This window comes from Hesperophylax consimilis, chromosome 6 (assembly GCF_061612785.1).
Source record: "Hesperophylax consimilis isolate HC1 chromosome 6, BYU_Hcon_1.0, whole genome shotgun sequence".
NCBI classification, from domain to species: Eukaryota; Metazoa; Arthropoda; class Insecta; order Trichoptera; family Limnephilidae; genus Hesperophylax; species Hesperophylax consimilis.
The window spans coordinates 12,276,629-12,288,909 of NC_142841.1; the positions used below are offsets into that span (position 1 = coordinate 12,276,629).

At 36.7% G+C, this 12,281-nt stretch overlaps 1 protein-coding gene across 4 annotated transcripts in view; it reads left to right on the forward strand.

The window, feature by feature from the left end:
• LOC149422955 (uncharacterized) overlaps positions 1-12,281 on the forward strand; it is a 98,096-nt gene that overhangs the window by 9,780 nt on the left and 76,035 nt on the right. For all 4 annotated transcript variants that reach the window (XM_089632390.1, XM_089632391.1, XM_089632393.1 and 1 more), the window contains exons 6-14: positions 3,045-3,333; positions 3,666-3,780; positions 4,726-4,842; positions 6,435-6,610; positions 7,835-8,025; positions 9,619-9,749; positions 10,246-10,334; positions 10,432-10,693; positions 12,091-12,251. In XM_089632390.1, the coding sequence (XP_089488516.1) occupies positions 3,045-3,333; positions 3,666-3,780; positions 4,726-4,842; positions 6,435-6,610; positions 7,835-8,025; positions 9,619-9,749; positions 10,246-10,334; positions 10,432-10,693; positions 12,091-12,251 (1,531 nt within the window). The remainder of the gene's footprint in view (positions 1-3,044; positions 3,334-3,665; positions 3,781-4,725; positions 4,843-6,434; positions 6,611-7,834; positions 8,026-9,618; positions 9,750-10,245; positions 10,335-10,431; positions 10,694-12,090; positions 12,252-12,281) is intronic.

Genomic DNA, 12,281 nt, shown 5'->3' on the forward strand with positions numbered 1-12,281 from the left:
AGCTCTACCGTTTCCTTTTAAACATTGGAATGTACCTACCTAAAATTGCATACGTTACACAATGTTAAAAAATAAAGTCAAAAATCATAAAAGTTATTGTGTTTTATAGTCCTTCTTCGAATTGAATACTGGCATTATACAACAAGATTCTAGCTTGTTTTGTATCCACCCTTAACGTCTTTCAGGGCCGCAAACAGCAGAGCATGATGCCGTTACCACTTTGATGCATCTTTCCGTGGCTTGCGTGTGACAGGGCATCAATCGGAATCTACACAAAATGTTGGATAATTGATTGATAATTTCGTGGTCTGCAATGGCATCAATTATTGTCTCGCTAAATATCAGTTTTGTAAGAGGTGGTTCTGATGGTTTTTCCCCGTAGATCAAGTCAAAATAGTCTGCGGCGTTGAAATTAAAAGTAGATAGCTTAAATACTCCTATTGGAGAGAACGCTGACTTACGTCCTCGGATACTTAGAATCCGTCTCAGAGCCAACTCTCTGATTTGTCTTCGTTCGCCGTTTAACATACTAATAAGTATATTTTCGCTGTGGCCAAAATACCCGTTGCGTTGAATTACGAGATCTACCACCTTTTTTAAATGCTCTGGAAGGTAATGAGACAATTTTATGGTTTCGTGGAGGTGTCTCGCCCCGTAAACAAATGAAAGCTGTGTTTTTATTTTAAACCACACTACTCTTAGCATACATTCAGTCAATATCACCTGATTTTCTGTCGAATTCTTGAAGTTTTCGTTACATTGTCCATATTTTCAATAAATAAAGCCGGTCTGTGCTAAGGTGGTAACGGAATTTGTAATGTCCTGTAAGTTGCATTCTATTGCTTGAAATTCTATCACAAGATGATGTTCATAGTTCTTGAGTGACTTTCCTAGTTGGCCGCTAAAGCTTCTAGGACCACCAAGGTATTCGAAAAGGTGTCTCAAACTTAACTCGTTAGCATATAACTGACCTACCAACCACTGAAGTGGACGATGGAGCTTTGCTTCAAGAAGTCGAATAATGCCAGACTTAGTTCCAGTATTAACTGCTGTTCTGTCACATCCGATAGCCACGATGCATGCTAAATCAATTAATTTTACCACAAAATATGCAAACAATTTGTGAGCTATTGTTTTAGCATCACTGAACCTAACGCCTACGTGGCCAATGTATTGTGAGCCAGGTTCTTTCAAAAGACTGATATGTTCGTCTATCACAAGTTTTCTGCGTCCATCCTCCATGATTAATGTTTTATCCTCTCGACCGTCAAACGATATGCAAATGCACGAATCAAAATCGGGCTGACTGATGGCAGTCAAGTGTGGTCCTAGTTTTGCCACGAGCACGTCAAATCTTATTACGATCGATCACGTCTGTTTGATTATCTGTTGTCACTAATCCAATATCTTGCAATGTAGCGCAGACGATGGCAGCACCTGCCCGATCAAAAATACTGTATCGATCCAAAGTTCTGGATACAACAGATGGTCCATTGTCTGTTGGATTTATTGCATAAGAAGAAGGAGTAGATGAGGCAAAGTATTGTTGGTCAGTTGAAAGATCAACGTTAGTAAAACTTGAAACTGCACTGCGAGATGTGGACGGTTGATCTAAAGATGCGCGGCGCGCGAGCGAGGCGCGAAAGTGGTCTCAGCAATTTGTCAAATTTTCGCGGGAAAATAAATATAATCATATTTTTATAATATTATTATTTAAGGCGCGGCAATTTTTATTCATTATGAAATGTAAAAGTAAAAAATATTGTATTAATATTGACACAAAACTGTTTTATAAAGGGACAATTTTTTACCAGATTTTAAATAATTCAACTGCTTTGGGGCAGTACTTGTTGTCAAAATTTTAAATTGATATTTTGTATGCTTAATTGTATGTACCTAGAGCATCTATTCCACACCCCGCGAAAACTGATTTATAAAAATAAAAAAATTCCATACAATGGCGATCCACCCTAATATATAGTATAGTGGGGAATATTTCCCTACTATTATATTACTTGCCGACCCCGATTTAGGATAAAACTTGTTTTCTTTCTTTATATTTTGGTAATTTATTTTTATGTAAAGTTCAATTATATATTTTTTAAATTGTTAGAAATCCGGCCAACTCTAATTACTACAATCCTCTTTTAACAAGAGACAAGAAAAGGTGTACAAGAGACTCGAATTCGAGTTCATTTACATGACAGCACTTTTTGTGTTGGTGATCAGATATTATTGTTTTGTGTTGAAAACAATGCTTTCTATAATGCAGCTTTATTATCTGATAAGTAAAATGTTTTTTAGTGACGATATAGAGATATTTTCAGAAATAGGTATACAGTTTAATCTTCAACTGCGTCTAAAGCGTCGGGTTCCCGCCCAGTTCCCGGTGTCGCAAGTTCAATCCCCTGCCAGCTAAGTCAAGCAATTGCACAAGTAATATATCCTGATTATAATGATGGTAGGAGGAATTTAAATATGGTCAGGTGTGTAGATAATCTTAGTATTTCAGAAACAAAATGTTGCTTGAAATGGCTTTAGCGGTGTTTGGTGACCAGATTCCCAACCTTCCTCTCTCCCATCTCATTCCCTTCAGCCTCACAATATCTCCTGATTGGGGATGTCACGGTCGCACTGACTCTGGCCAGTTGGGAATTAATGGAAATGTTAAACCGTGAACTGAAGGTTTTCAAACTGATTTGTTTGGCTGACATAATTTTATCTCACATTAGTTGTACAGTATCGAAGAAATGAGCCCTTGCCCGGAATAATGTTGTATCCAAAAAAATGTTGGATTATTGATGGAATTTAATTGCCTTTCTTCACCACTTTTCATTTAAAACTCCTAATTATGTGTTTATTGTATTTAAAATATAAAATGTAATGAAACATAACTTGTTTAGTTATTTCATCTTTCAATCGAAAATATTTTTGGAACAAGATTATTCCGAGCTTGGCCTAAAATGGAAAATTAGATTTGAGATCGAAAAGAAGAGGTTGTTTGATGAAACATTGTACATTTGGTGCTTTATTGCTTTATCCAGAACTCCATCCTGCAACCCCGAACACACTGATGAACTATCCATCATCGGCTTCCCGGAGAACATGGACCTATCTGGTGTGGCCGAGGGCGGCTACCTCTACATTCACAAGGGCTGCCTCGAGTGGAGCAGCCCTGCGGAGACCATCTTCAGCCCCAGCCAACAGCCCATGGATAAAGACGGGGAAAAGAGTCTGGAGGAATGCGACGAATTCACAAAAGCTCTGGTTGTGGCGGCCCTCATGAGAAAGTGTACTTTTTGTATGCGTTTTGGTGCTAGCATCTTATGCAGGGTAAATAAATATATTGTTTATAAAATTTTCAATTTATTATAATACTAGCTGTAAATGCGCAGACAGAGAAACAATAGTGCATGTTGCTTTTACGTCCAACTGATGGCGCTGTTTTTAAAAAAACATTGTATTTACATGTCACAGGTGATATATAAATATAGGTATATAAAAACACATGCGTATTCAAATGCAACGTTGTGTCAAGATTTTGAACAAACGAACATTTAAGTTTTTATTTATAATAAAGTTAAATAGATTTATTACATACTTTAATTAATCATATTTGTCATCCAAACTTATTTCGGTAAACTAATTATAGTATTTATTTTCAGATGAGTTGTTCAACCTCTTTTCATTATCCTTGTGTGTTGGCTTCCGGGGGCTTCCAAGACATATCCGCACATTCATCCTTCTGCAAGGACCATATCTACCAAGTTCCTAGTGTCTGTAAGTATCATTTTTTTAGCCGTTCACCATGTTCCCAATTATAACATAGAGGTGTCTCCTACAACTAAATTTACAAATGTATCACATTAATCAGAGCATGCTGAGGAAAGAACTTTTAGATTTTTTCGAAAATACCAAATATTATCAAAGATGTAAGCTGTCAAAATGTTGAAATTTTAGAAAAAAATTATCGGCTGGCCTGTAAGAGTGTGATGTCACAGTAGATAAAATGACTGGCGCAGCGGTATGCGGTAATGCCATTCGAATTATGAATTGTACTGATTTGTTTCTCATGACGTCACGGGTATTTTGAGCGGTCGTTTTACCAAAGTTTACTTTGAAAGCCTATAGTTTTCGACATTTTTAAAAATTTTGAATAACTACTTTTTTTAATTTGTTTTTAACTAAATATAAAATATGCTACATTGAAAAATGGAACAAAAATAAACTTCATGCTACATTCAATTATCAAGTTGCCGTAATTTAGTCAAATGTGGAAATGGGAATTCAGAAAAAATTATTTTAACTCCATCGAACTATCATTGTCAACATATCATTCTAAACATTTTTGTCTTATGTAAAGTCGCAAAAAAATGAAAAAACTTAAATCTTTTTAAAACACAATTTAAATCTTAAAAAAAGAGTCCTTTTTAGATCCAATAAATAAGGTTGAATTTTTCAATCTTGGCTCTGTAGCTCGCTTAAAAGTCACGAGCCGTCTCTGCTAGTACCAAATTATTATTACATTCACAAGCGCGACAACTACAAACTTGTAGTTCTTTTGTGAATTTTTTATTTTTTGTTATGTGTATACCGCACCAACTGTCTGAAGCGAATGAGACTAAGGAATCCCCAATTGGGGGTATGTTGTGCGGCTGACCAGTAGTTGGGAGATGGAGAAGTGGAAGGTGGGAAGAAATTAATATCTCTATATTTGTTTTTTAGGTACGGATATAGAATGTCATACGTGTGGAACGTTTGGGGACATGGGAAACCTGATGACGTGCTGTTCCTGTAATGCCCACCATCACGGGACCTGCGTTGGACTTTCCCAGCTCCCAGGTTTGCTCACTCATTTTATTTACGGTTGTGCGGCTACTTTTCTTTTTAAAACGCAAAAACATTGTACACTCTTGCTGCTATTTTGTACACTGTGAAGGTGTACAGTGTTTATTATATTATCTACCTATTGTTGGATTCACAATGTCAAATTAACTCCTGTTGTTTTGAATTCTGCTAATTTGAGGTGTTAACTTTTTGAAGGTTACTGCTTGCTTCGATGATGTAATGCGATAACTCGCAAGATAGAATCATGTTTTTTAGAAGTCATGATTTTCCTCGAAAAATATGATGAAAAATAATTCATTGAACACATTTTACAGGCGCTGCAAATTCTTTGAATATTACTAACATTAGTGAATTTAATGCTGCATAAAAGATATTATCTTTCGATTGCATAATATAAAAATTATCACTTCATTGATAAATAATACCTAATGGATTTGGGATAATCTTTTCTTTACTTACCTTATGCATCATTTTCCCAAAAAACAACTGAACTCATGCTTAGTATGATAAATATATTTATATTTAAATATAGTACAAAACAATGTCGATATACGCATATGTCTGTTTTTGCAGTTAGTTCTTCTAAACTATGCAGCGGATTTTGAGAGGGTTTTCACTGTCATTTAGATCATTTCTTCCAAAAGGTTTATACATATATATTTGATAGATAGATACATGGCTTTTATATTTATAGAAAGTAGAAAAAAATCGATATTTTGTATTCAAGTCGTAAAAAATATTTTCCAGCGCTTACTTTGCTAACACTGGCAAAACCTTATGGGAAACATCAAAATAATGTTCTACTGAACTGTATATCTTAAAAAGGCCTACAGAAAAGTTCAAATAAAAGTGATAGTATATGTCTATTTTGCCTACCCAGCAATTCCGGGTACACGTCAGCTAGTTAACAATAATTTAAGGCCCGCGCACTCATTACGTTAATGTTAATAATATATTCTAATGACGAATTTGTTTATATCCATGTAAACATTAAAATCGTTGTGCGACTTTAGAAAAATGTATAGCGTGAAAGCATAGACTAAATCGGTGTTTAGGTAACGGTGGTTATAACCACTTTAATCCACTTAATGAGAGGTGTGCCGATCGTGCTACGGAGACTTTATTTTTGATGGCTGAACTTGCCGATCGTGCTCCGGAGATTGTTCTAATATCATCCGTGCTGGAATTTTTGCGTTGCAATTTTAACCTTTATGCTTTGTCAACTGTATAGAGGAAAAAATCAGAATCGCTTGTGCTAATGACACTGTTGATTCTACTTTTATTTCATGAATGAAGCATCTCTGAGGGCTTACTAAATAATTATATACGAATGTCAAGTAAAACGACTTCCCAAAAATGTTAATATTTGGGTTTTCAAAGTAGTATGAAGGTCAATATTTATTTGAAAACACCCTTTGATTGTTGTTTTCACAGCTCTGTGTTATTTTGTCTGGCAAATGGCAAAGTGTGTTCTGAGAATTTTCTGCTAGGGTTTTCAAAATGCAGGTAGATTATATCTAATTATTTATATATTTGTTTTCTGCTTTGTTACCGCTTTTGCATAATAATTTTGTTATTTTTGTCAGGTGTACGTGCGGGCTGGACCTGCAAGCAATGCCGCGTGTGCCAGGTGTGCCACAACACGGGTCCCGAGCAGGGGGAGGCGAGGAGTGTAGCGTGCGAGCAGTGCGACAAGCTGTACCACGCCTCTTGCATTCGGCCCATCATGACCACCATACCCAAATACGGCTGGAAGTGCAAGGTGAGCGGGTTGCTGACCCTGCAAAGGAATAACATTTGCGGATAAACAATTGATCAAGATTATTATTTCTAATGTGGAATTGAAGAAGGCCATAAATCACGATGTTGTAATGGAAATCTTTTTATTTATAACTTATTGTTATCTGTCTTTTGATTTTCTATTTTCTGACGGCCGGCATAGTCCAGTGGTAACGCATTGGACTGCCATTCCGAAGGTCGCGGGTTCGAACCCGGCGTGCGCAAATAAATTTTATTTGATTAATTTGTGTTATTTCACAATTAATTAATTAAAATAATATATAGTATATTTGCGGCACGTTCCAGAGTGGAAGATACTACCAGTATCGCCCTGGTGTAAGACCACCATTCAGAATTGAAACGTTGCTCCAAATGGCTTTAGCCGTGTTTAGTGACTAGATCTGAATAGCCAGGTACTTCCCCACCTTCCTCTTTCCCTTCCCCACTTACCTTCAGCCTCACAACATCCCCCAATTGGGGATGCCATAGTCTCACTGGCTCCAGACGGGAGCAGTTGGGACTCATGTGAGGTATTCACTATAAAAAAAAAAACGTTTTTCTTATTTTACACAGTTAAATTGATACTTCAATGCTTCATAGTATAATAAAAATTATTTTGCATTCTGAAAATAGTTACTTTGAACTAAAAATTCAACAGAAAAGCTAACTAAATTTCATGATTCAAGAGCTCACCATTCAAGTCGTTCTGCTTCAGATATCACACTTAAGTCATATATTATTTTTCTTTCAGAACCCTTACCTAAGCTAATTTTATTTTTACATTAACTTCACAGGAGTATTGGTATTCACAGCAATAAAGTAAGAAAAAACACAAATTGCCTCACGGACAATAGGAAGCAATTTGTACTGTATGCTTATTTTTAACGGTTCCATGATATTTCATTAAAATGAAAATACAACACACCTTTAAAAAGTGATATACAGTCATTAAAAGTGATAAAACAAAAACTAGGTTTAATAGTTACCCATGTAACCTATTTAACCTAGTTTTTGATTCATGACTTTATATCACTTTTTGTAGGTGTCAAAAATTGAATTGTCATTTTGATGACATATCCGGTCACCATTTTTAACATATCTTTTTTAGTCTTGTCCCCTCATCAAAACTGAATTATAATACCTTTATTTGCATGAGTTTTATTTTTAATCAGTGCTATATAAATGCATGAAATATTTTGATATCCAGTGTTGCCGCGTTTGCTCCGATTGCGGTTCCCGCAGCCCCGGTGCAGGCGCCTCGTCACGGTGGCACGCCCACTACACGGTGTGCGACTCGTGCTACCAGCAGCGCAACAAAGGGCTCTCGTGCCCTGTCTGTCGGCGAGCATACAGGGCCGCCCACCAGCGGGAGATGGTGCAGTGCAACCACTGCAAAAAGTAATATATACATAATTTTCTATTTATCTGATTTGTTAGTCCGTGCAGTATAGACAGTGCTATGTTATAAAGTTTAGAGATAGGGGCCTCATAACAGGGCGCCAGTTGCTATGTTATAAAGTTTAGAGATAGGGGCCTCATAATAGGGCGCCAGTTGCTATGTTATAAATGCGCCATGCTGGAAGCCAGTTGCTAGGTTATAAAAGACCCCATCATGGGTGACAGTTTGCTATGTTATAACACGGGGGGTCCTCAAGGGAAGGCACGTGCTTACTGGTATCGAACCAGGGGCACTTGTGTAGCTCAGTAATCGGAGGCGATGAGATCCTTTTGTCTGCAAGGAGTGGGGGACTTCTTTGTTCTCCTCGAGCTCTCCACGGTCAGCACAGATAAAGTTACATATATCACAAGCCAGGATGTGGTGAAAAGGGTTTATTTCAATAGTTTACAACGGGGTGTACATCGGAACCATAAAAACAGTATCGATCTCTCTCTTTTCTCTCAACTGAGTAAATGGTACTACTGAATTTACTAAGTGAACACAAAATAAGGGGGTTTTAGGTTGAAGATAGCTTACGAGTACGTCAAGTCATGATGCAGGAAGTCGCACTTGCTGTCCAAGGCGGGGAGTTGAGTCGGTACACACGCGGATTCAATACTAGGTTAACTCCCAGGACCCGATTATAGCGGTCCTGGTCCATGGTCTAAGGATACCGGCAGTATTACCGTTTCCAAACAATAGATACTACGACGCGGTTTTGACTGCGTTGTTTGTGATCTCGGCGCGAATGCCGCGTGCTTGCTACCCCCGTGTCTGATTTCAACTGACGAAGCGGCCGATTGCTTCCCAGTGTATAGGCGAGCGTGGGATTTGTGAAGCTCTTACTATTTAGGATGGCTTGAATTGTATATTGCGTATTAGGGTGGGCCGTGTTTTGTAACAACAGTCGGCACGCTTTCACGCCATATCTCCCTATGATTTTATTATTGCATCACAGATAATTCATTCAGTTTCAGAACAAGATTTCTTATTTTGACATTTTAAACATTTTACAAAATGGTTTAAGATTATTTAAGGGGTAATTAAATATATCCACTGTTTTAGAAATTTCATTCAATAGCACCGTACTATGCTTTGCTAGAACATCTGCTCTGCCATGTGCTATCTTGAACAAGATGTGACGACCACTACGGCTGAAGTTTTTACGCACTTATAAGCCATAGCATTCAATGAGGAATGGGCTGTCAATGTAGTTATGAATTATATTAAAACAGATTATTGCAAGATTTGTAGGACATATGGTTTCTAAACTAAATCTATGTGGTGCATGAACCCTCCAGCTTGCTTCTTATAATGCTTTCGAACATGGCTATCGTTACTTGGGACATTATATTGTTTCCAGTATTCGAACTAACATGGTTTTATATAAGCATCGAGTTTCATTATCAGGAACACACTGCAGTAACTTAATTATCGCAATTGTGAATATGTAGATTTTTTATTAATTTGTATTCTTATTCTGGGACAGAATGCCAACTGACGTCTCACCATCAAACTATTGTTGAAACTAATGAGTATGATTTTTTTTTCAGATACGTCCACGGTGGCTGTGATTCTGAGGCAGATCTAGCAACATATCAGATAAAGAAGGAATCGATCCCGGAGTATGACTATGTCTGTCCCGTGTGTATATCGCTCGGGCCAATACAGAGAAGAAAAGACAGTAAGCATTAAATTCATTCATTTTTAGAAACTCACTTGCTGTTTAACCAATAGTATGAACTGTACATTTTGGTAATGTACATAAATTGTTCACTTGTTTTACGCAGCTTTATAACATGTGTAATAAGCCGCTATATGTGTACAATTATTTTCAAATTATTCATGCCCGAAGCACTATGCGTGCAGGCAAATCATGACATAGGCTGTAGTATAAAAGTACTGTATGATATATCAAAACATATAACCACTCAAGCGATATCATATTTATTAATACATAATAAGCTTTGAGCGACATTTCTGGTTTCAAAATCATCCCTCCAAATATTAATATGGAAAGTTACCTTTATTGCGTTGTTCATCCCATATTTTATGGTTTTATAACAAAAATTATACATTTATTTTGATTCATTAAAATGTAGCTACACTATCGGGTAGTTATCGCTCAAGGGCATTAGCGGTGCTATCGCTTGAGTGGTTAAATTTATTATTGTTTTCAGGTATTGACGATGAAAGCTTATCAGCATCACAAGAATCTTTATATGACGATATTTCTATGGAACAAGACCCACTGGCTTTTGATACAAAGGTATTTTATTTTCTATAGTAAATTTTTATATAAGTGCAAATAGAAATAGCTTTACTCCAGTACCTAAAACTTTATAATTTATTGAAAATAATTTCAGATGGATTTTGGTCTTGGAAAAGGGAAGCCGTATAGCGTATCCTCTAAAATAGCCAAGAAAAAATTAGGAGGCTTTAGGCTTAAAACTGGCTACGGCAGTATGGCCGGGAAAGTGGCATTCAACAAGAGACAGAGGGCCGGCTTTATGGATTTCGGACGGAAAAGGGGTACTAAACCCAAGATGCGGGGGGTGTTTGGGGTCCCCGGGCTAGGGCTCCAGAGGCCTCAGGCCCCCGACTCCAAAGGGGGAGACGATGAGCCCGGTAATATTCTCGGTTTGGCAATTTCTTTAATTTAAGTAGAACAGCGGGATATTGTATGACCGGGTGAGTTACTAGGATATGAGGAATGAGAGAAAAAGTGGTCAGATTATTTTATGTTATGTTTTAATGTTGCAAATGGCAAAAAAAAACACAGTTCTGAGATATCTATCCAAATTTAAAAGTTTGTGATGTTTTTAAAGTTTATCTTCTGTCCAGTGTTTTTACTAAGCTATCCTACTTGATTTTAGAGCTTGTTAATTTATTAAACCTTTACCCATATTTATTTATATCTAACAACAGTGAGGAACAAAATCAATCAATAACTATACAGATTATAAGAAACAACACACATTTATTTATATAAGCAACATAGCTCTATGTCTCAAAGTGGTTTTTTCATTTAAAATTAATTTTTGTCTGAAATTCGAAAAGATTAGATTTTTGTGAAAATAAATATTAAACATAATTTCGTAAATCTGGATGTGACAGACAGCCGTGGCGGTAAAACGCTGTAAAATGTATTTTTATGTGGTTACACATCGTCCTAATTTGTAACATTATTTCGTAAATCTGGATCGGCTTACACTGGAATGTCATATTTTTACGAATTTGCATTGAATGTTTGAAATTAAAAGGGCAGCCGCGGTGGGAATCTAAGTTTAATGGGCCGGTCGCAATGGCAATTGGATGCGAAAATTTGATTTATGGAGAAATGCGTGGTATTTTTATGAATTTAATTTGAATGCTGAATTTAAAGTGCCGGCCGCAACATGAATTTGCCGCAACGGAAATCTGCCGTGAAATTTCGATTTACATGGAAATATATCATTTTTATGAATTTACTTCGAATACAAGTTTTTATAGGGCCGGCTGCGATGGAAATCGGCCATGAAAATCAATTTACCCGGAAATACATATATTCCTGAATATACTTAAAATATCTAAGTTTACAGGGCTGACCGTGGCGGTATTCGGCTGCGAAATTTCAAAAGATTTACACTAGAATTAGTCATATTATAACGAATTTACTCCGAAGATACTACCCAAATTTGAAGGGGTGGCCGAGGAACTTGATTTTCAACAATACTTTCTTCAAATTTCGAATTTCGTGATTACGTTAAATCGAATTTTGATTTTTGAAGTCCTTGGATTTCGAATTAACGTGTTTCTACAGTAGAAGTCTCGAATACAAGTCCTGGTGACACAGTACACTTTGTTTTGAGATTGATCTAGGAATATTATTATTTTAATGTTTATTAGATAATTTTACTATTACCTTTATATCTATCACCACCGGCATGATTGAATGAATTGATTTCGCTTGTTGTTCACATATATTGCATGTCAAAACCCTTGTTATTTCCATATACATACTAACATTGTTTTCAAAATTGCAGGGGTTGAAAACAAGCTGGTGCTATGTTCAAGCAAAGACAAGTATGTTCTGTCTCAGGATATCTGTGTAATGTGCGGAGCATTGGGGACCGACTCTGAAGGTTGTCTAATCGCCTGTGCTCAATGCGGGCAGACCTACCATCCGTACTGCGTTAGTGTCAAGGTGTGTATTCTTAATATATTGAACCTTATC